This window comes from Drosophila eugracilis, unplaced genomic scaffold (genome assembly GCF_018153835.1).
Source record: "Drosophila eugracilis isolate 14026-0451.02 unplaced genomic scaffold, ASM1815383v1 contig_367, whole genome shotgun sequence".
NCBI lineage: Eukaryota > Metazoa > Arthropoda > Insecta > Diptera > Drosophilidae > Drosophila > Drosophila eugracilis.
The window spans coordinates 3,542,568-3,564,385 of record NW_024573224.1 but is presented as its reverse complement, the minus strand read 5'-3'; the positions used below and the strand labels follow the sequence as shown (position 1 = coordinate 3,564,385).

Below are 21,818 nucleotides of genomic sequence, written 5' to 3'. Positions count from 1 at the left end.
CAATAAATTGATTATTTTAAATAAGTGCAGAGAATATTTTAGTTTAGTTCCTATTTATTAGCTAATCTTACAGTCTGCCATTTATCTAACAACAAGTATTTATGTATATACACTATAAGTTATTGGATTCACATTTCCAATGCGTGCTTCTCGTTAAATTTAGTAAGGCTGTTGAAATAGTTTCTAGATAGTTAATGTTTGTAGGCCTTAGTGCGTAGATCTGTAGGGCAAAGGGTAGGTAAACAAACATCATAACGATTAAGTAACTATATCCATCTATTTATCCGTGCATCCATTTAGTGAACGTTCAGTGCTCAGTTGATCAATTCCAAGATCTCTTCGGTTTACCAACTACTTCTATGAGTATTATTATGTACAAACTAAAATAGGGACTAGCCTACTGTACTAGATAAGGTCCTGTAACGGTGTCGTTCGCATGCGAAGCGAGGAAAAGCTATGGAGTCACCTATTTCCAGCCACGTAGCCACCAGTCTCACATGTGGATCTCCTGATCCTGAGCCAGCAGGAGATCCCTGGCGTGCGAACTGAACTCCGCGTGCTAGCACTTTGGCAGGAAGGACTTTCTGGAAGGCAATAGGCAAAGGATGCTCAATGCCATGACCATGTGCCAGATGGAATGGACGATGTGATAGTTCTGCTTGGTCTGCAGGAAGGCATAACACACTAGACCGGCCACCACCAGGGTCAGTCCAAAGGGCAGCCACACCGACAGGTATCTCCGCGAGGGGAACAACTTGCGGGATTTGGCACATCGTAGCCCCCAGCTGGTAGAGATAAGGCAAATACCCGTTAGGGCTGGGGCCAAAAATACCCACAAGCTCTGCTTATTCAGCTCCGTGCCAAATGCCAGCAAGATGGCTCCAAACATGTGGAGAAGCGAGACTATCTCCGAACGGACATGAGCCATGGCTACCAGGGTCACCCAGATGCTCAACAAACCGCAGTAGAAGTCACAGAACTGTAGCACTCCGATCTTCACCAGGCAGAAGCTGTACTCATCTTCGCCAGCGTCGCAGGCATGGTAAAAGATCGAGAAGAACATGGCGAAGAAGTAGATGACGCCCTCGGTGTAGTAGCGCCGCTTGACCGCCATGTAGATGCTCGGAAAGAATAGCAGGTTGCTCAGTGTGAGCAGTAGAGTGGCTAGTAGAATAGACATGTTTGTTGGCACCTGTGAGTCCTCCGTGCAATCCCATCCGCGATAACCCTTTGAGCATACGCACGTAGAAAAGACAAAACCGCCGGACATGTAGTGATAGCATCTTCCAAAGCGTCCACATCTACCAGCCACACAGGGACTTGAGGATACCGAAAAGACCACCGAGGTATTGCAGTTTTCCACTGCCACGTGTTGTTCCATTGACGCCTTGTGGTGTTCCGCAAAGAGTCGAGACATTTGCTTATTATCGCCCATTATGCACTCCTTGACCTTCAGTGTTTCGGATTCGTTCATCGCTTTTAGGCACTCCGGAGATGTCAAGCAGGCGGTATAGCGGGGAACAGATTCTGCACAAGCACTTGGGGAGCGCATATCTGCCAACACATCCTCGTGCTTTACTATGAACTTCTTAACGCTCTCCATGATGGACACTCGAGTGGTTCCGGATCCATGGCAAAACAGGCCCATGGTCACATACCTTTTGGGTATAAAGATGGTATATTTTATTAGCTGATTAAAAAGCCTAACTAGATGTTTTTAACTCACCATCGGCCGCTCTCGGGGAAGGGTATATGGACCAGGCCCATGCTCTCCGTGTTGTTTACAATAATGGATGCCTGCTTTAGCTGCTGACCATATCGACACTTGTCCGGATATTCTGGGTTTCCCGGCTCACCCAACTGCATACAGACGACGATCTGCATGCTCTGGTTGCTGGATGCAGTAGTGGCAGGCACCACCTCCTCCTTGGGATCTCCGATCAGTCTCTCGGCCAGTATGCCACCCAAATCAGGTGACTGTGTGGGCAGACTCATTCTCAAACTGGCACGGTGAGACTCCTTCATGGAAAGGGCAACGGTTAGAGTGCCACCAATATCGGACACTTCACCCACGTCAAAAGCGAACCCGGAATGAGTCTTAGCCGTAAGATTAAGGGTTTCGGGCACTGTTCCATTCACATCTGGCCGGAGATCATAGTCGAACATGAAGAATTCGCGGTATGTCTGACGCAGCAGGGAGTAAAAGTTTATTTGACGGAATTTCGCTGGCTCCCAGGGATTCGGAATGGAACTATTTGTAGTGTTTGCCACGCTCTTGGGCTTCTGCAACAGGTTATCCACAGGCTCCTCTGTGATGTAATCGATTTGCAGGACATATGATAAACTATGATTTACATTGCCATTGTTGCCTTCAGAAGGCATTTCCGTTTCATCCGCCCCGTTGACAAAAGTCAACAGGGCATAGTGCCACGTATTTGGCTGCACGCCGAACGGAATTGAGATTTCCGTTGTCTGATTTGGCCGGATAATGGTGCCATGTCCATGGCTCTGATCTGTACCGCCCCGTGGATATCCATTGGCCCGGACATGGAAGCCCACCGCCGGACAGTCATCGCACACTTGGTCGAATATTATCCGGGCCGTAGCATCGCCTACATCGTCTGGCACATAGAATCTATATATGATTTCATTGTTTGCGGTCGGTGTGCTGTTGTGGTTTTCCGTGATATTTTGAAATTGAGCAGCTCTTCCGGACTTTCCTTCAGCAAAGAGTTTGGATTCGGTAACAGCTGCTGGTTTCTGTTTCTGCTGCTTGGGCGGAATGGAGCGCAGGGGTCTGGATGTGTTGAGACCTTCCTTGATATTGGTTTCGTTGGCAGGCAGAACATGGCTCGTTAGATTGTCCTCATGCTCCTGACCACTGTTTATGATAATCGGACGGAATCGGGACACAGACATCTCGGCGGACAACAGAGTGTCACATGAGGCAGTGAGTCCTGTGAACATAAATCAAATTCATAAATATGCAAATGTCCAAACACAAAGCTAAAATCATCCCGATTGGCATTTTTGCATATTCAAAAGGCTTTTATCTCTGGTCTAACGAAGTTCAATTTTGCAAATATCCTAAAGAATACCTAAAATATTTCCAACATTTCTATTGGCTTTTATTAATATCATGATGGGGTGTCTAATAAATATTTGCATACCTAACATACTTCAAAACTAAGCAATAGTTTATGTGGAAAATAAATAATATATGAAGTTTATGGCTTTAAAATCCCCAAAACTGGCCAGTTCTCAATCAAAATGCATTACCTTGTTGTTCAATGCGGTCATTATTGGGATCTGACCAACTAACAAATGCCACCGCAAACCAGTTGCCTATGTGCGGCGCCTCTATGGTAATCCGCTGCTGCTGCTCATTAGATAAAAACTGCAGGTCATAGACCTTAAATCTAAATAAAATTTTAGTTTATTTAGTGTTATCATGCTATCATTTTTCAATAATTTACTCACCTCTGCTCTGTAGTAAAGAAGTTCTTTGGAAAGGTTATGTTTTCTGGACTTATCACTGGATAACTGCTCGCCTTCAGATGCAAAGTTACATCCTTGGGTTTACACTTTCGTTCTGGAAAATATTAGATAGTTACAAGTTGTTTCCCTATTTTAATAGCTTATACTAACGAAAGGCACTTTTGGGATCCTCAAACGCTTTGAATGTGAAGTAAGCTGTCCGAGAATCGGGTGGAACATCGAAATGCAAGATGGAGACATCCTTGTAGGATGTATATTTGAGCAATGAGTTTGATGGCAGTCGGACTACCAGTTCCTGATCCTCTGGCAATTTTAGTTCCTCAATCGGTACATACTTCGTGTATTCATCTGAAGGATTTTGCAATACTGGAACACTTGAATTCACAAGTAATCGGTGGTCGATTAGTAGTAGCATAAACACCACTAGTGGACTGTAGTTGAATCGATGTGTTAGTATCTGAATCATCCTGTTCTGCGTTATCTAATATGTATCCACTATAGGTAGTCGGAATTCCTGGAAAAGAACAATTAACAATTTAAGTATGATTTAAAGACTATCCTTTAAAACTTTCGCTTTGGTAATTTGTTTTTATTTCGAGGGGCATTACCAAGAGCAACTAGACTCAACTAGACTGCGCCATATAGAGGCCATGGTTTTGAATCCATAGACAAAAAGACAGAAACTCATACACACTGCGCACATGGTGAAATGCTGGGCCTACGGATGAGCATAAATGTACATATTCCCACACCAAAAGTTTTTGGCAAAAGTACAGACATAAAGGCTTTTTGTATGCTGGGGCAAGTAAATTGCACCGTTGCAAAAATGCCGAATTCCGGCCCATTTATGTGGCGCGGCTAAAAACCAATGTGTGGAGTCGTTGCTGTGTGTGGAAGTTGTCCGGCACAAAAACCAAATAATAATAAAAAAAAAACTTCTGCACTCGATGCGGTGATGCTGGGCCTGAACTGTGCATTGTTGGCTAACACCTACTATAATTTATGGCCGACTTGTAGCCCCCGAGAAAGACTCAAGAGCTATCTCGACCAGACGAGCGATGGTGGATTTGGAATTAAAAAGAGGTTCACTTTTATTTCTAGCAAAATTGATATTCTAGTTAATCTATGAAATAAGATGATATTGTAGTTCACTAAGAAATTCCCTAATCTTTATTTGATTTATTTATGATTTATTTAATCCTTTTCCAGCTATTGTTTTTTGCTTTCAACTTTGTAAGCACTTGAAATACACTAAAGGCGTCTGAATTTATAAATTGTTCATGAATATACCTCATAACTTATAATATAAATGGGTTTCAGAGAGCTTTTAATTAGCAATTGAATGAGTTTTCTCAATGAGAGACGCAAGCCAACTGCCGTTTGTTGTTTTGGTTTGGAGAATTCGTATTTGACCCAAAGTCTTATCAGTGACACTCAATTTTCTTATCGAATCTTTATAGGAACATGTGCTTATCAGCTCAACTATGAGCTCACTCATTGTTGTTTTATATTACAGAAGGCTATTATGATGTTTAGAAACATATTGCAACCATACGTCAAATTAAGTCATCTAGGGAATCAATTTAAATTTAAAAGCAACTTGGCTTCTATCACAGTTGCATTTCCTAGAGGGGGTGTTGAAACAATCGACTTTTTGTTTCCATGGAAAGTGAGTCATTCAAGCCGAATGACTCTCAATCTTTTAATAATGGATGCAAATTGCAAAATGTATCTCAATTTTCAGTCCCATACCTTTGTTATGACGTAAATAGCATCTTGATACATGCCTCCTTAGTTGTATCTTAAGTTGGCCAAATATATCAAACAAATTACGGCCAACCGAGTAATGACATCCAACCTTGCCGGCCAGCAATAGACTGAAAACATGAGCTAAGCTTACCTGCTTTTTGGCGTATTGTTTATATGTCTCGCAGAATGCAGGTTTTGAAATGGCACGACTTGTGAATGGGTCTTAAGAGAGAGGTTTTATACTTTTTTGGCTAATACTGGTCCGCGGGGAAAATCCGCGTGACGCATTCGATTTTACGATGCATTCGGGTAAATAAATAAGTATGCTGGCACTTAGGTAAATAAGCTGTCGCGGAAAAGCTTTGTTTGCGTGTTTTGGAACTGCCCCGGCGTTGTCATGGGCAACTGCAATCGACCGCTGATATTGGATGGTCGTAAAACAGATAGTTGCTTTGATTAATGAATGGGTATGGGCACAAAGCTTTATTGTTTCTGGAAAATGGGGGAAATCCCACAGCAAAAAATGTGATGTGGTTGGTGTAAATGCTTATTAACAAGTGCATATGATTTGGTATGAATTTAATTTATATTATTAAGGCGAAATGAATTTTTAATTCTATAATCAGAAAATTATTAAGTAGAAGTTCATTCAGTTAGTTTAACAACTATAATAAACATACCTAGTTTGTCACTAACTTAGCTAGTCAGTTAGATTTTTAGTTAAGTATTAAAAGAAAAAACTAAATTTTGGTTTTCTGACTAAAAACACAAATTTCTCTTATCTATATGCTTTGATGCGCCTTATTTGACGACAAGTACCAAATAAACCGACACTTGCTACTGATAACTAAATTAATATTAATCTGGCGATCCACAAACATAATTCGTTGAGAGAGAGAGAGAGGTATTACCTTAGAGCGCCAAGAGAAAACCTCTCTTCAAAATACGATCCACAAGAGAGCAAGTTCAAGTTCGTTTCTTGCGGTTACTAAACAAGTTTTTCGTTTTCGAGAGAGAGGGAGTGTGGATAATATCAGGAGATCGCATAGGGAGAGGTCTTGGGGACTGGACTTAAGTTTCAGTTGTCAGTCCGCCTAGTGGCTAAACGCATCGCCGTCCAAATCCCGCTCTGGGATCGCCCCATACGCAACCCGTGAAAGTTTGTGGATACCAGTTTCCCCTTGGCTTTGTGTACAATCTATATATGTGAATTTCAGCACAAAATCCCACCCTGAAATAAAAGTAATAATAGCTGGAAATGAAAATAAAATTTAGATTATAATTATGTGCGAAGAGGTGACTCATTGTTACCAAAAAAGAAAGATGCCTGTGAATCTAATAATTAGCATATTGGAGTGGCCTCTTTCGGTGGCTTTAACCCGATATTTATATAATACAATTATGAGCTTGTGTTTTTTGTGATGTTTTATATGTGAAGTGCAAACACACCTTAAGCAGGAGGTTTCAAAACTTCCTTACAAATTATTTGAATACACAAAAGACGGCATAAAGCTAAGCCATATTCCCATTCCCATTCCCTCTCTCTCTCTCTCTCTCTTTCGCCCCAAAATCCATCTGTCTCTTTCGGTGCGATCTTAAACTATGCGAGAGTGTACACAAACAGCTGCGGTTGAAATAATAGTAGATGTTTAATTTTTAAAAGTTTAACTCACAATGATACAAATCTTAAATTTATATCGAAATAATAACGGTTTTTCATATGGTCATCTCTTTTAGAGAAAAAAATCTGCTTATTTATGTCAAAAACAAAGTTTATACTAAATATATGATATAATATGACATTTTCTTATCAAATTTAAACCTACTTTTCTGCCTATTCGTTTTATATACTCAAAGACACCTAAAATTTTGACCGCTGCTGTTTACATATTGGGGCTGTGCTCGGTTGCCCAGTTTGTTTTGCTATTGCGCCATGCACCCGATGCCGTATACGTCAAAAAGAGAAATCGCCGACCCGCTTCATGACGCTCGGCGTCTTAAGTTATATTTTCTTTTAGTTGAGCGTGATGTGTGCCCTTCACTCAAATATTCCAACAATCATATCCTGGTTCACTACAATCTTGCAACCCGTTGGCAGTGGCATTAGTGTTTTTAATAATTTCCGAGATAAAACAAATGTCTGTCTGTCTTGTCTTTTGGTTTATTTAATAAAACACATTCCTACAAATGTGGAATCTGCAGGACATACACACAGACACCGCGAACTCCCACGCATATGTCATGTGATTTTATTTTCACCACAGTGAAAAGCCGTTTTTAATTAAAATTTCATCACCTTGTCTCAGCCCCTGGACATCTGGCAGGCTGCCGTTTAGGCGGTTGATTGCGCAATGGTTTATCACCATCACAACCACGAAAGTCGGATAATACACTGCGGAAAACAATTAATTAACTGGCGAAGGAGGAGCCTGCTGTTAACCATTTTTGTGGTAGCAGCCACTGTGGTTTCACTGTTATCAGAAGGAGGTAAGAATTTCCTACATAATATTAATTGTTTTCTTTCATCACAAAGTTAAATAATTACTTACAAAAATGTTATTTAATGAAATATCTACGCATACTCGTATACCCTTTGAGTATCTACAAACCCTTAAGCACGCCTATCTTAATTATCTCATAGATTATTTATAAGATTTCATTAGGTAAATATGAGGGTACCGGGTCAATAGTCTTCGCCTATCTTGATGACAAAACACGTTAATGACCACAACACCGATGCGTAATTGGCACCCAAAACAATGCGAATCGCTCTTGAAGTCCCACAATGGTCCATTTGTCCCCCGTGGGCGAGGAAAACAAATGGATCCAAACTCCAGTACAATCAGCCTTGACCGTGAATGTATCACCAGCTTTGTAGGTGCCATTTCATAGAAGGCGTTTAATTCCCGGTGTTTGAACTCTTAATTCGACTAATGGCCAGGAAATAGATTGAAATTGTTTTCATCCGAAAATAAATCGAGAGAGATATTGAGTGTTAAATTAGATCTTCAAATTGGTAAATTGCTGTTATGTTATCGGATGAACATATATCAGAATAAATAAATTACAATCAATCTTATTACAGTCATTAAACTTATCTTCATTTCCATTCATATGACTAGAAAATCAATCTTTATTAAAATCCTTATCTCCTATTAAGACTTTTATTTCACGATTAGAAAAAACCGTTTAATAAATAAATTTGTTGCTAATTATTTTTAGCAAGGTGCTAATTGTCTTTATTAATATCAATATTCAAATTGATAACACATTTCAAAGATAATTTTTAAACGTCTTTCTAGTTCAGTCCTTAAACGCTATGGCAATTTGAAACTATATTTCAAGGGAAATCCTTAAAAATGGTTATCTCCTTTGATAAATTCCCACAAATGTAGATAATTCATTATACTGTTTATTAATATCGCTGTCAGGACGGAATTCACGCACATGTCTCATCAGCATATTGTGCAATATTTAAGTGAAACGGAACATGGGAGTCGTGTATATCTGGATGCGGATGGGTTACACGCGGACAAAGTTAAATCCGCCCAAAGAGCGTGTTTGCTCCAAGACCTGAGACCTGTTTTGGCCACGCAATCCGCAGCGCAAAAACATTCTGCTCACTTAAGTCGCGCCGTAAGACACGCTCTTAGCCAAAATAAAATAAAAAAAGCAAAAAAGAAGAATAAAAAGACTCTCCTTTAGCCGTTCTCCGGGCCCACAGACACACACACACACACCATACAGCATTTACCATATAGCCATATATCACGTATACGTATTCGTTACATGTGTGTGCATTTGTATCTGAAGGTCGAGCGGCACAAGAAGAGATACAAGTGCAAACAACCCAACCGGTTATCACGTCACGTCGCTTAGGTCCATTGAATGATGCTTATGCTTGACTTATGGAGCGCAAAGAAATCATCTGAATATGCGAATACCATATTTCACGGACATTCTCATTGGACAATGAACCGATTGATATTTGCCAGAAAAAAAATAAAAACTATTTCCCTCCTATGTTGCAATCTGGCCTCCTACCAAAAAAATGAAAATGTTGCCTTTGTGTGCGCCTTTGGCACTTGTTCAAAAGCAGCTCCCCAAGTGGGAGACATCCGGGTCAATAGCTGGCACTCGGATCTGGATGGCTGAATGAACTTGGCTGCCAACTGTTGGCCCATAGAAATAATGCAAGCTAAGTCGTCGCCTTAACCAATTAATCGCTATGTCGTCACGGATTTCGTCGGCATTTAACTGGATTTAATAAGTGGTTGCTGTGCGATTACGAAACAATTTAATGGGGCTATACACACTCGCTGTGTTTTCAAATGATATCACGCTTTTATTTCGGGGTTTTCCTGGGTAGATTTAGTATTGAGTACTACGAAAGCAACTCAATTTTATTATATTAAATGGTTACTTAAAGAGGGAATTATATTTTTATAAAGCAAAGACATTAATCAGTTAACGTAATCGTGAGAATATATTTTCGATTCAGATGATTATTTCCTGTTTTTGTTCTGTTTTCTGTTTTAAATATATAATAATTATAATAATAATAATAATATATCTTTTGCTTAACTTCTTTAAAAACCTTTCATATCAAAACTCACCGAACAAAACTTGAAACTTTTCGTGTTAACAAATTGCAAGATCTTGTTGCAACAAAATTTATATTTTAAAAACCGGTACTGTAACATCTGAGAATCTCTCTTATGTACAATAACCTGTTGTCAATGAACATGTTATAAAACTGCATTTTAAGCAATTAATTTGTAATTTATGTATTTATAAAATTGCAGTGACTGCCCACGATCAAAATGCACCTCCGATTCTATATGTTCGCGAGCGCAATTGGCGCATTTCGGAGACTGAGAAAGTTGGCCAGATAATAGATCGAGTGCGGGCGGAGGATCCGGATGGTGATGATCTGATATTTGGAATAGAACCACGATTTAGTCTGCCACCTGGAGGTGGAAATGGACCTAGTCCGCCGGATAAGATTCCCTTTATAATTGATCGGGAAACGGGAGTAGTCACGCTCAACGAAAGTTTGGCAGGAAGGGTAAGTTAAAGGATTAGATTGGTTTTGGGACTTTTTAATCAAAATATTATTTTATGATTTTTAAGGCTGGGCAGAACTTTCTCATCTATATAACTGTCACGGATGGAGTCTATACAGCGAAAAATGAGGTTTTCATCAATATCTTGGGCGAGCGGGAGAATAGCTCCGGCTACCGACCGCAGACATCAATTTCGAACGTGGTGCACAACATGTCGCAGTTTTTTCCGCGCTTCGACCAGCTGCCCGGTGTTCAGTCCATCCGGAATGGACTGCCAAATAGTCGGCCAGGCGGTGGATATCCACCGGTGCCCCAGAACAATATATTTGGACCACCGCCATTCGGTAACTTTTATCCACCGCCACCGCCAAACATTCCTGGACATCGAAGAGATGAGGAAAGTGCCGAGGTGCCGGAAGAGGATGAGGTGACACCCACCGCAACACCCGTCAAAACCAGCTCCAGCACGCCGAAGAGTCGCACCAAGTTGACGCCGATAACTGCCAATAATTCGACGAGGGTCGAACAAAATCCCACGGATACAACGACACCGAGTGGAAGCCATAATGAAACCAGCAGCCCCATCACCGTTTTCTCCCTGAAATCCGGCACAATACCAATTGTGGTCACCGTTGGTGGATTTTTCGCGGCCATTGCCGTACTTCTGGCGTACTTGTGCCGCCGACGGCTTTGTGCCATCAGCAGGACCCTCAAGAAGTCCAAGGAGAAGGAAGAGCTGGCCAAGAAGTCCAATCAGAGCCAGCTGAGCAGCACGCTGACCGATGACAGCCGCAACTCGATGGTCATGCAGCAGTGGCAAGGGCCCTCGGCATTCGCCAATCGCTATGTACCCTGGGAGCGGGATCAGCAGCTTGGCATTGTGAGTAAAATCGACTAATTTTAAGGGACACCTCTTTGGCCACTAAACCCCAGGTGGTTTCCAGTGAAATGTGGTTATTTGAGTAGGGTAAAAAGGGCTTTTAGAGAGCAGCAAAGGATTTGAGCATGTACAGTTTTTTTATATTGAAAGAGATTTTTAATTAAAAATACCACTTTAATCCTTTTAATTGATTGGGATTAAATTTCCAACAAATAAACTTAACTTAAGAATCCTTTAAATATTCCGAAATATCTTTTAATAGTTCGCTGCAGACATATCCAAGTTATTTTTCATATAAAACATAAAAATCAGTTAACATTCCATCTGATTAGATTCTATAAAATTTAAAACTTTTCAAAAAATCAATGAAAGTTACTGCAAAGAAAGCTTTGTGATTTCATATTTCCTGATATTCATGAAGCTCCACAAAAGGTCCTTTTGAAATGATTGCATAAAATTAGAGAGCGATGCACAAAAGCTTATGCAAATATCGATCGATTTCCTCGCCCACTGGGAGTGATTGGGGCTTAGAGCCCGGAGTCCCTAATCGACAGCTACTCGAGCACAGATTTCAACCTCAGTTGGCTCACTCAACGCCTCCGCAGAGCCATAGCCGTAGTCGTTCTTTGGTCGTGTCACCCACAGTGGCCACAGCGGCATTCGCAGTGTAATTGACAGGAAAAAGTAGCTCAATGCAGCTGCATGTAAGCTTAGAGCCTGCCTGCCGGCGGGAATGTCCTTTCATTCGATTCCCATTTATTGACAGCGAATGCCAAAAACTTCACCAGGCACTCGCGTCATCAACAAAACCAATCCGCGCGGAAAAATTTGACATTCTATGGTGATGACAGATGGGTTTTTTTTTATTTTAAATTCGAAATTGCGTACTATGTTATGACATTGAATATCATTTAATGGAAAAATTAGATAACTTTGGTTAGTAGATGACAGAATATTTAATACTATTTTTAAGCATTATTTCCAATCCTTTATCTCCGTAGCTTAGCACAGATTTTATGATATTAACATCCGAATATGTTAGTCCTGGATTACTGTCCTAGATTTCATGCCATCCACCATTTAAACAAAATGACTGTTTGAAAGGTATCACAACTAATCAAAGCTTTTTATCTTGTTTTTCTAAAACTTATACACGACACAAATATCAACATTTCCGCTCACTTGGACGTGAAAAAAAAAACCAACAACAACCATCGATGCTGTCGCTCAAAGGCAACTTCCCAGCTATCAACAGGTGTCACGAATGGCGGTGAGTCCACCGCCGGAGTGCCCAGTCCCGGGACAGGTGAGCCGGGTTCCAACTTGGGCCCTGGCTGCGTGGCAGGTGGATCAGGAAGTTCCGGTCCAACGGAAAATGGTTTTGCCGGCGAGGCCAACTGCGACCGCTGGGAATTCCCCAGATACCGATTGAAGTTCTTCAATATTTTGGGCGAAGGAGCCTTCGGACAAGTCTGGCGCTGTGAGGCCACCAACATAAATGGTAAGTTATATAATTAAATATACTATTCATAACAAAAATAAGCTGAGGTAAATATGAATTCAAAGTAGGTCATAACATTCTGTTGCGGTAAGTCATGTCCTTTGGGTCAGATTAGACCCAAGTTTCCATTTCAATTTGTATAAATAGTGAATCGATTTTCATTATGAGTGAGTGGGCTGTTTAGCCACTATGATTAATAGGTAGATAGATACTTGATTATGTATAGCATAGATTTCTATTAGTAATCACTTTTTAGCTTGGAAAAAACAAGAAAAAGTAAAAACTTCAAATCCAGAATTTCAACAGAGTAATTTAATCAATTTGGCCATGATGCCGAAAGGAATTTAAAGTGGAGCAGATTGTGCATTCAATCAGCGGAGTTCCACAAAGCTACTGGCTCATGCAATCCGGCAGTTGTTGCCCCATTTTCAAGTACTCAGGTGATGCAAAATGGTGCATGTAGAAGGAGTTATCTCTCCCCCAACTCTCCCTCTCGGTATGCCACATTCCACTGCTCCCCCATGGTAAACCCTTTTTTATGAGCACGTCGAATGGACATACAAAACGAGAGGCAAGTGATTTTTGGATTTCTATAAAGGTAGAAAAATTGCCAGGTTGCCTATATAAGTGGAGCAAAATATGTAAAACTATGAATATGGAAGGAGTAAACGAGTGCCTAAACTTGTTAAAATTTAATTAGATATCAGCTGAATGAACAGCTACTCTTCCAGAGATACTCTTACTAATATCAGATATATGATAATCTACAGGCAACGAAGGCATCACAACAGTGGCTGTGAAGACCCTAAAGGAAAGCGCCACGGAAGTGGATCGAAAGGACTTGTTATCCGAATTGGAGGTAAGTGTAAAACCAAATAACAACACACACACACACAATCTCTGGGAATTAGCATTTACAATTTTTTAAGTCATTCGTAAAGGGTATGCAAAACACCGACAAAATCGTTACATCTCAAGTTTGGCCAAGTGACGACTTGGTGAGCACAATTTCCCGGCTGCCTTTTCCTCTGTCACTTTTCATTCAATTGGTCGCCATTCTCGCCCGAAAGGAAAACCTCCTGACAGACTCGCTAACTCGATGACTGAAAACTGGGAACTAAGAACCGAGAACTGAGAACTGAGAACTGAGAAAACTGGGTACTGGGTACTGAGTGGGCTGGCTCTGGGCAAATCTTGTGAGTTGGTTTTTCTGGTTAGATGAAAAAGTTTCGTAAATTGAAAATTAACGATGCTGAAAAGTTTTGAAAGAATTTCTTTCCTGCTCCATGCGATGGCGCTCTACCGCTGCCAGCGCCTTTTCCCCTCGAGCTTGGATTTAATGTTTGCCTTTTTAATGAAAACGTAAAGGAGTCTACTTATGTGTCTCTCTCTCTTCAGGAAGTTTCAAAATGTTTGAGTACCTTCAACAGAGTTTTCAACTACAGCTTCGGACTAGAGAAAGCCTCCCTCTTCGCTAATAATTTGGTCTAAGTGGCACAGTTTTGGGAAAAATCCAAGCCATAGTCACCTTAGTTTTGTCCAACTTTTGCTTGATTTCTTGACCATTCTTTGAGTTAGAAACTCTAAATGCCAACGACATTAGGAATTGTCAAAAAGTCCTCTTTCGACTGGACAGTTTTCTAATTTAAAGTTTTCTGCTGCTTTTCCTCACTTTTCTTTCAATGTCTTTTAGTTTAGTTTAGTTTAGTGAATTTGTTGTTTGGCTAATTAGCTTTGTTTCGTGCACTTTGAACTTCAAAGGACCCTGTAATAGTATTACAAAGTTATTTCCTGAATTAAATTTAAAGCCAACTATCTGGAATGCAATTTGATGTGGGTTAAATGTCAATTCCAATATTGTCGCTTCTTATGGCATATTCATGTCCGCCAAAAATGCTGCGACAAAATTATTAATTTATGTCCTTGTAAGCATCCCGGTGTCGGACGTGCATATTTAATGAGCTGTATCTTTGTGGGCTTACATATGCGAACTCCGAAAAATCCAGTCTGCTGGCTGGCATTAACAAAAATAAATATACAAAAGGAAAAAGTGCCATGTAAACATATATTTCAGGACTCAAAAACCGAGCTCTGTAAATCAAATTGCGTTGAGCAGCACAATTGTCCGTAATCAGTGGGCTAAAAATGTTTTCATTTCGCGGCGAATCAATAATTTTGATTGTAGTGGTGGTGGTGGTGGTGGTGGCATTTATGGTCCTTTAATGGCATCAACACTTGCAACCGTATTTTGCATACTGGCGCGGCAATCAAAGGAGGTGTTGTCAAGGCAATCGAAGTGCCAACGTATTTATTCAGCACAAGGACGACCCTCTGGTTAAGAGGTATGTACTTGGATTTCTAACAGTTTTCCCAGTTTGATAGTGACACAAGAGCTAGGGCCACAGTTCCCATATCGATTGGCATTTACATACTATAGCTGGTTGCATTATTACCTAGGTTTTCGCCGGGGTAGAAAAGTCGATGGCTAGCTAATGAGTTCAGCATTTGGGGGCACTGAGTAGCATTTATTCAAAGCACACACACACGCACGTACACACAACACTTATTTGGCCAGGAACTGTTTTGACAGCAGTTGCGGGCTGTAAACACGAGGAACTGAACTAACTGGTCGGAAACTCCCGCAGCCTTGCAAAAATACGACAAAAAACGTCTCTCCCGGTCACCCTATACCATCCGAACTGTGCGCTCCGACGCCTTGAAACAAACTGATTCCTGTTGCTGTTCCTGCCACCAAAAAAAAAACACTGACAAACCGCAGCATCCTCTCGCCTGGAGGGCAACTATCGTCTCTCGGAATCGTTGAATCTCTGAACATTCTGAAGCCCCCAACTCTCGTCCTGCGCAGTAGAACTTTCGGAGTTCGAGACCTATTCTGGCCTGGCCTTGCCCCCTGCAATCTCAATCTGACTCTGACTCTGACTCCTGACTATGACTATGACTGCGAGTCTCTGAATCTGAAAAGGAATCTGAATCTAAAGAGCCACTCTAGGGTTGCCGCCGTGTGGGTCGCGTCCTTCATCATTAAAGTCGCATTTGGTTTTCGTCCTGCAACGGCAGCCAGCGTTGTACGGCATCGGCAGTGGCAGCGGCAGCGGCTGCGGCGGCAGTATATCATGTTCTGCGGATTACCCCAGAAACGAGAATAATTGCACTTTAATTTTAGAACAATGAAAAATTATGAATGGCCCTCGGCTAGGTTTCAGACTCATTCCTCAAGTTGCCTCTGCCTCTGTTGCTGCCTCGGCACTTTGCCATTGTATTTGGAGGCGTTAGAGACCTGGAAAATTACCGGGCTATGTTGATTTTCATCGAGGAGATGGCTTAGTTGCTCAAAGTTTTGATTTAAATTTGCGAGGCCAGAGATGATTAGAAAAGGAACAAGTTATTAACTGAAAAGAAATGAGGGTACTTGGGAACAAGTCACTTAAGATAAAAATTGGAAGGTTCATTAGGGGTAGGAGGTAAATTAATAAGGTAATCGCACTCGTAAATATAGGGAATGGCTTGATTATGAAATTTTTAAACCAAATTTATGCTTATTTTTATAGGTAATGAAATCTCTGGAACCTCATATAAATGTTGTTCATCTGTTGGGCTGCTGCACTGATAAAGATCCCACATTTGTTATTCTGGAGTATGTAAATCGAGGAAAGTTGCAAACTTACTTACGCAGCTCACGCGCCGAAAGGTAGGCAACATTTTAACAACCCCAACATTATAGCTATATATTCTATATATAAAATATTTATTTCAAAAGGCACTATGGAAATACTCACGGAAAATCAAATATCCTGACTTCCTGCGACTTAACATCTTTCATGTACCAAGTAGCTAAGGGAATGGAGTATCTGACATCTCGTGGGGTAAGTTTATCTCTAAAAAAATAAATCAAAGGCAGATAAATTCATTAATAAAACAATAATTGTGAAGTAAATATCTAAATGTAAAACTTTATATTATTATCTATTACTTAGATTATTCATAGAGACTTGGCTGCTCGAAATATTCTTATTACCGATGATCACACCTGCAAAGTGGCAGACTTTGGATTTGCAAGAGATGTAATTACCTCAAAGATTTATGAGAGGAAAAGCGAGGGAAAACTGCCAATAAGGTAAAATAGAATTTAACCATAGCTATAGGATAAAATGTTAAAATCAAACCTTGATTTTCCAGATGGATGGCTACCGAGTCACTTTACGACAATATATTCTCCGTAAAATCAGACATCTGGAGTTTTGGTATATTGATGTGGGAAATCGTGACTCTAGGATCGACGCCATACCCCGGCATATCAGCAGCTGATGTTATGCGGAAGGTTTGTATTATTAAATTAAGATTTAAATAGATCAAATAACACGTTTTATGACAGGTAAGGGATGGCTATCGTTTGGAGAAACCAGAGCACTGCCGTCGGGAGCTGTACAATATAATGTACTATTGCTGGTCCCACGATCCCCAGGAGCGTCCTCTCTTTGCTGAAATAATCCAAATGCTAGACAAGCTGCTGCACACGGAAATGGATTATATTGAGTTGGAACGTTTTCCCGATCACAACTATTATAATATCGTTAGTCTTAGTGGTGAAAAATTGTAGGACTGCCCTTAATGCACTGAACCTGAACCCCAAGAGCTTTATTACCTCCAAAAGACTTTGGGATATTTTCCCTTTCAGTCTTGGCTCAGTAAGAGAAGATTCTTACTCGAATTTGAAAAGGTTTATACTGCCATTACGAATCGCACTCTTAGAAAGTGTAGAACAAACTGTATCTGCCTGGATATCAGATAAGTCTAAATACCAAATTGTTTGGCATTATCTTCGATCATCAGACGAGGTATAAACTGAACATATACTCCGGTTTCCCGAAAGTGGAAATATTCAAAGGCAATTGAAATTCCTCTTAAGTTGTAAGATATTTGTTTGCTTTCACGTTTTATTTATTTGATTTGTATTATGTATTTGTATAAATTATCAACCGTGTATAGAGTTATAAATGTAATTTATATTATTTGTTAAAGTGAATATAAATATTAAATATGAAACTAAAAATGGCATTTAATAATCTCATATCTAGATTGGAACATTATTTCCAATTTTCTCTTTGATTTTGGTTGAACATAACTCATACTTAAAGGACAAATCTTTGACCCACAGTTATTTACGTTAACTATGATTGAAGGCTGTGACAGAGTTATTGCCGTAGCAAACTTTGCAGCTTTGGCAAACAGTGTACGTGCATAAATGATGGCAATGGCGCCAAAAGCTGGCGATGCTGATACCTAAAACACTTACTACGTGATGTGCATTCGAAAATTTTGCATACTCGTATTAAATGTATCGATTCCTGCACACTGCGGAGGGAACTTTTTTTTTAGCAATTTAACTTTTTTTATAAAGATACTAGCTACTGGATATTCTGTTCAGAAATTCTTTTGGTTTACTTCTTAAACTACTTGAGAAAATAAAATGCAACAAGTGGGCTTTGCCACAAAATCACATTAAAGGGATAATTCGAGTAAGCTCTTGAGGCCGTAAAAGTACGTAAGCGGTCTACGAAGTTTCTTAGAAAATCGGTAAAATTGAAGTGGAATTAAATATGATTTGTATTTATTACCGAGCAAGAACAGCAACAGACTAATTATGGGTGAAAATGAGCTCGGCTTTTATATCTTCTAAGAATTCTTGGTACCACACGGCGCATGAGTGCGCTCTTCTGGAGCACGTGTTTATGTTGTTGGGACAGATATAAACTATTGTGGAAACATATGTCCGCTTACTATACAAATATTTGTTGTCATGCTAAAAGAGAGACGAATCCATTTAAGGAGAGAAAAAGTCGTAATAATCAGCTGTTTTATGTAATCGAAGGGCTATAGTATATAAATATAAACTTATAACTGGGGGAACGTATTTAAGTACTATAAAATAGTCAAAACTCTGTAAAAAAAATTCAAGCTATACTTCTTAATGAAAAGGCTTAAAGTGTTTAAGATGCTAATATTTATCAAAAGCATTTCTCTATTTACCATTTCTCTATGAAGAAAAGCTTTGTGCCCAGAGAGGACATGCGCAGATTTTGATAAATTAAAAGCTTTAAGGACTCCGAATTCCTAGACAGATACCAAGTTTCAGACCACAACAAAAGGTGTTTTGTTTCATTTCATATCTTAACTTCTTAGTTTCTTTATTTATTATTTTCATTTTGAAAAAAAATACTAATGTTCTTATATTTAAATAAATATTAATACAAATCGTAGTAAGTAAAATTACGTTTAAGTTACAGCGCTCTTCCGGCATAGTAAAACTACTTTAACCTAAAGATAAGTCCAATGCCAGCATATGAACCTCTATTGCACAGCCCTCTTAAGATTACTTGGAACTAATTTAAGGATTTAAATATAGTCATCATTGTCTGGGCCGTGCAATTTGGTTTCCTCGTTCTCCCGCTCCCACTCGTTCATCTTGGCCTGCATGATCAGATCCTGGAAGGACCCGTACTCAGTGTTTTGCCTTGTCTTGGCCGTCAGACCCACGTCGCCTTCATCGTCGTAGAAGTTATCAGAGTCGTAATCAGTATCCTTAGCCATATCCATATCGGGATATTCGTGTTCCTCGGCATTCCTTGGGATACCATGCTTCAGATAGAATGAGTTAAGCAGGCTCTCGATTTTCCAGGATGGCATATCGGAAACCATCTTGACGGCGATCTTGCGACGTGGCCTTTTCAGAGTCTTATGAGGCCTATCAGCCAATTCGAAGTTAAGAGAGGTTTTCAGCATTTGCTTGGAGGCAGTGAGTTTCTTGAGAATCGATCGATAGAGTCCCAGAAACTGGTCGGGTTGTTTCTTGGCCTGTGGCAAAGCTTTGGGGTTTTCCAAAATGAAACGATTGAGCAGCTCTTTAGTGCCTTGTTGATCCTTTTGTGATTTCAGTAGCTCAACTGGAGAGAGAGAAAATTTAAAGTTAATAAATGATTCAAAAGGCTTTTGATTTTTTAGAGGAAACTTACCTTTCTCTTGGCTTAGTCCGAGTGTGTTCTTGAAGACTCCCCAGTCATCCTTAGGTGCTGTCTTGGCAGGATTCTTCTCCACGTTCTTGATGTACAAAGCCAGGCAGCTTTGTTGGATGGTCAGCAGCAGTAGTATAGCTTTTCCCAACTGCATGGTGATGATGTGCTTCGTTCGGAGTGTGAGACGAATGTGATGTCCTCTGTGGCAAGGAGCTGCCTCTTATACCCTGCTTAAGGGCTGCTGATCCGCGTTAATTGACATAACCGCACATCAGCGTTGCGTGGCTGCGATAATCAGACAAAGGCTGCAAAGGCGCTTGACACTCGAGACATCCGGGGCGCCTGCGCCTGCGCCTGTGCCCGAAGCAAGGAGTCAAGACAGGACGACATGTGCTTGATTGAACGCCGTGCTCGCCGATGCTCTTTGTTTTTCTAGGGAACACTTAGCGCGAGCCGCGGCAATTAAACGGCAAACTGAGCATACAAAAATTAGTGCTTACGCATCTTGCCTCAGACGACGGCCAGGTAGCCAGAGTACCAGCGGCGACTACTGGCCAATGTGGGAATCAAAGTGCGTAATTGAGTCGCTTAAAAGCGCCAAATGGTTTCATGAATGTAGCAGTGCCACCAGGTAGACGCTCGCCTTTCAAATGCGAAAGGAAGTACAAATAAATCCTAGCGCCAGCCATAAACGGATCAACTGCGCCGATCTCAATCCGCTGGTCTCTCCGCTGTGCTGCTCGACAAGTTTTTCGCTAATTATTCCTGAATGCGGGTTTTATTGATGCAATATAAATAATGCAAATGCAATTTGCGGTGCATACCGACAAGGGGGTGGTTCTTAAAAAATACAAGCCATCTCTGCCATCTGCGTATAACCGACTTTAAATGTCGGACGGGTAATTATGCAATATTAATAATTATAAAAAAATGTATTAACTTAACATTTGCTTGAAAGGAATATTGGTTTATATATGCAACAATCATATAATATATAAAATATATATGTAAATAAAATATATTTTATAATATTTTAATGCCTTTTATATTATTTATTTTTAATATACATTAAAGGTAAATAGTTCATTTGTCAATAAGTGTTTAACGCATATTTTATAATGCCTTTAATTTGAAACTTATATTTTTTATTATTACAACTTAAGACTACATTTACAATGTAGTTTTAAGTTCTTCAAACAGATTATGGGAATGAAATTTCGATTAAAAAAATAATTAAATACATTTTTCTGGCATTTAAATTACTGTTTCAAAGTCTCATCATTTAAATTTGGAGAATTTTGTAATCTTTAATTTTTAATCTTTAAGATTACTGAGACGTGAATTATTAATGGTGGTTTCCAATGACTTTTAATGTAATTTTAATTATTATAAATAAGATGAAAATGGTAAAAATATTAAAGAATGGTCTTGCTTTTTTGTTTATGTTTCTTCAGATAAAAATTTTGATCTTTAAACTTTACAAATCCACATATATGGGACAAAAGGTAAGGTCACGTAATACAATTTAAGCCTTTGCTTACGTTACTTACAATGAATGACTACTGTCATATCTACATTTACATTTCATGTGAAATCAGCATGTAAATAAGTATTGTGCCATTACAATGAAGCAGTGTACCGTGCTGAATCAGTGTCCAAGCAGTATAAAAGCAGTCAACTGAGATTAGCTGGGACACTAACCGGAAATGAACAGCAAAATAAGATCTTATGAGGATATTCTTAGACACAAGCCGAACAAGCTGTTTTTGAAATATCAGGACTTAAAAAAAGCAGGATCAGGTCTTTACCCAAAATATATTTGAATATTATTTCTTTCTATTATAAGCCAAGTCATCCTGTCTGTAGTTACACAATAAGCTTCATATTTATATATTTTGTATTTCATTTTAAAAGCATTTAAAAGGACTAATAAAATTTCCTAATATAAAAAGTTTATCAAAATATAAATTTATAACCGAATTTTCTGATCGTATTAAATCTTTCCCATATACAGCCTTATCTAACAACAAACATTTTGATTTCTGTCACATGTTGACGAATTGAAAAATATATATTTTTCCACGAACACCGTA

The 21,818-nt window shown here is 39.7% G+C and overlaps 3 protein-coding genes across 7 annotated transcripts; 1 reads left to right on the top strand and 2 right to left on the bottom strand.

Moving 5' to 3' along the window:
- Positions 1-42: 42 nt before the first annotated feature.
- On the bottom strand, positions 43-15,397 carry LOC108113744. Of its 5 annotated transcripts, XM_017224437.2 has the most exons (7): positions 15,148-15,397; positions 4,469-4,488; positions 3,649-3,970; positions 3,481-3,592; positions 3,280-3,419; positions 1,727-2,957; positions 43-1,658 (listed from the first exon to the last, which is right to left on the bottom strand). In XM_017224437.2, the coding sequence occupies exons 1-7, from the start codon at positions 15,197-15,199 to the stop codon at positions 560-562; spliced, it is 2,976 nt and encodes a 991-aa protein (XP_017079926.2). In that variant the 5' UTR covers positions 15,200-15,397; the 3' UTR covers positions 43-559. The 5 variants fall into 5 exon arrangements, with proteins under 5 accessions (XP_017079926.2, XP_017079923.2, XP_017079924.2 ...); XM_017224434.2 differs by lacking the exon at positions 4,469-4,488 and having other exon boundaries at positions 3,649-4,012; XM_017224435.2 differs by lacking the exons at positions 4,469-4,488; positions 15,148-15,397 and adding an exon at positions 5,251-5,337 and having other exon boundaries at positions 3,649-4,012.
- On the top strand, positions 6,342-17,691 carry LOC108113746 (tyrosine kinase receptor Cad96Ca). The gene is made up of 11 exons (XM_017224439.2): positions 6,342-6,489; positions 7,554-7,734; positions 10,053-10,315; positions 10,381-11,193; positions 12,427-12,694; positions 13,465-13,553; positions 16,264-16,403; positions 16,473-16,578; positions 16,690-16,829; positions 16,892-17,033; positions 17,088-17,691. The coding sequence occupies exons 2-11, from the start codon at positions 7,599-7,601 to the stop codon at positions 17,310-17,312; spliced, it is 2,322 nt and encodes a 773-aa protein (XP_017079928.2). The 5' UTR covers positions 6,342-6,489; positions 7,554-7,598; the 3' UTR covers positions 17,313-17,691.
- Positions 17,692-19,007: 1,316 nt separating this feature from the next.
- LOC108113711 lies at positions 19,008-19,894 on the bottom strand. Its single transcript, XM_017224391.2, has 2 exons — positions 19,726-19,894; positions 19,008-19,656 (listed from the first exon to the last, which is right to left on the bottom strand). The coding sequence occupies exons 1-2, from the start codon at positions 19,877-19,879 to the stop codon at positions 19,109-19,111; spliced, it is 702 nt and encodes a 233-aa protein (XP_017079880.2). The 5' UTR covers positions 19,880-19,894; the 3' UTR covers positions 19,008-19,108.
- Between the last annotated feature and the right edge of the window lie 1,924 nt (positions 19,895-21,818).

What these genes read in the sequence shown, in the direction of transcription:
- LOC108113746 (XM_017224439.2), top strand. Translation starts at nt 7,599, where the DNA reads ATGGTTTATCACCATCACAACCACGAAAGTCGGATAATACACTGCGGA. An exon ending in TGAGGCCACCAACATAAATG is followed by an intron (nt 12,695 to 13,464) that starts GTAAGTTATATA and finishes GATAATCTACAG; the next exon opens with GCAACGAAGGCATCACAACA. An exon ending in ACTTGTTATCCGAATTGGAG is followed by an intron (nt 13,554 to 16,263) that starts GTAAGTGTAAAA and finishes TTATTTTTATAG; the next exon opens with GTAATGAAATCTCTGGAACC.
- LOC108113711 (XM_017224391.2), bottom strand. Translation starts at nt 19,879, where the DNA reads ATGCAGTTGGGAAAAGCTATACTACTGCTGCTGACCATCCAACAAAGC. An exon ending in CGGACTAAGCCAAGAGAAAG is followed by an intron (nt 19,657 to 19,725) that starts GTAAGTTTCCTC and finishes CTCTCTCTCCAG; the next exon opens with TTGAGCTACTGAAATCACAA.
- LOC108113744 (XM_017224437.2), bottom strand. Translation starts at nt 15,199, where the DNA reads ATGCTGAACTCATTAGCTAGCCATCGACTTTTCTACCCCGGCGAAAAC. An exon ending in GTGTTAGCCAACAATGCACA is followed by an intron (nt 3,971 to 4,468) that starts GTTCAGGCCCAG and finishes TAGATAACGCAG; the next exon opens with AACAGGATGATTCAGATACT. An exon ending in TTCTTTACTACAGAGCAGAG is followed by an intron (nt 3,420 to 3,480) that starts GTGAGTAAATTA and finishes AATTTTATTTAG; the next exon opens with ATTTAAGGTCTATGACCTGC.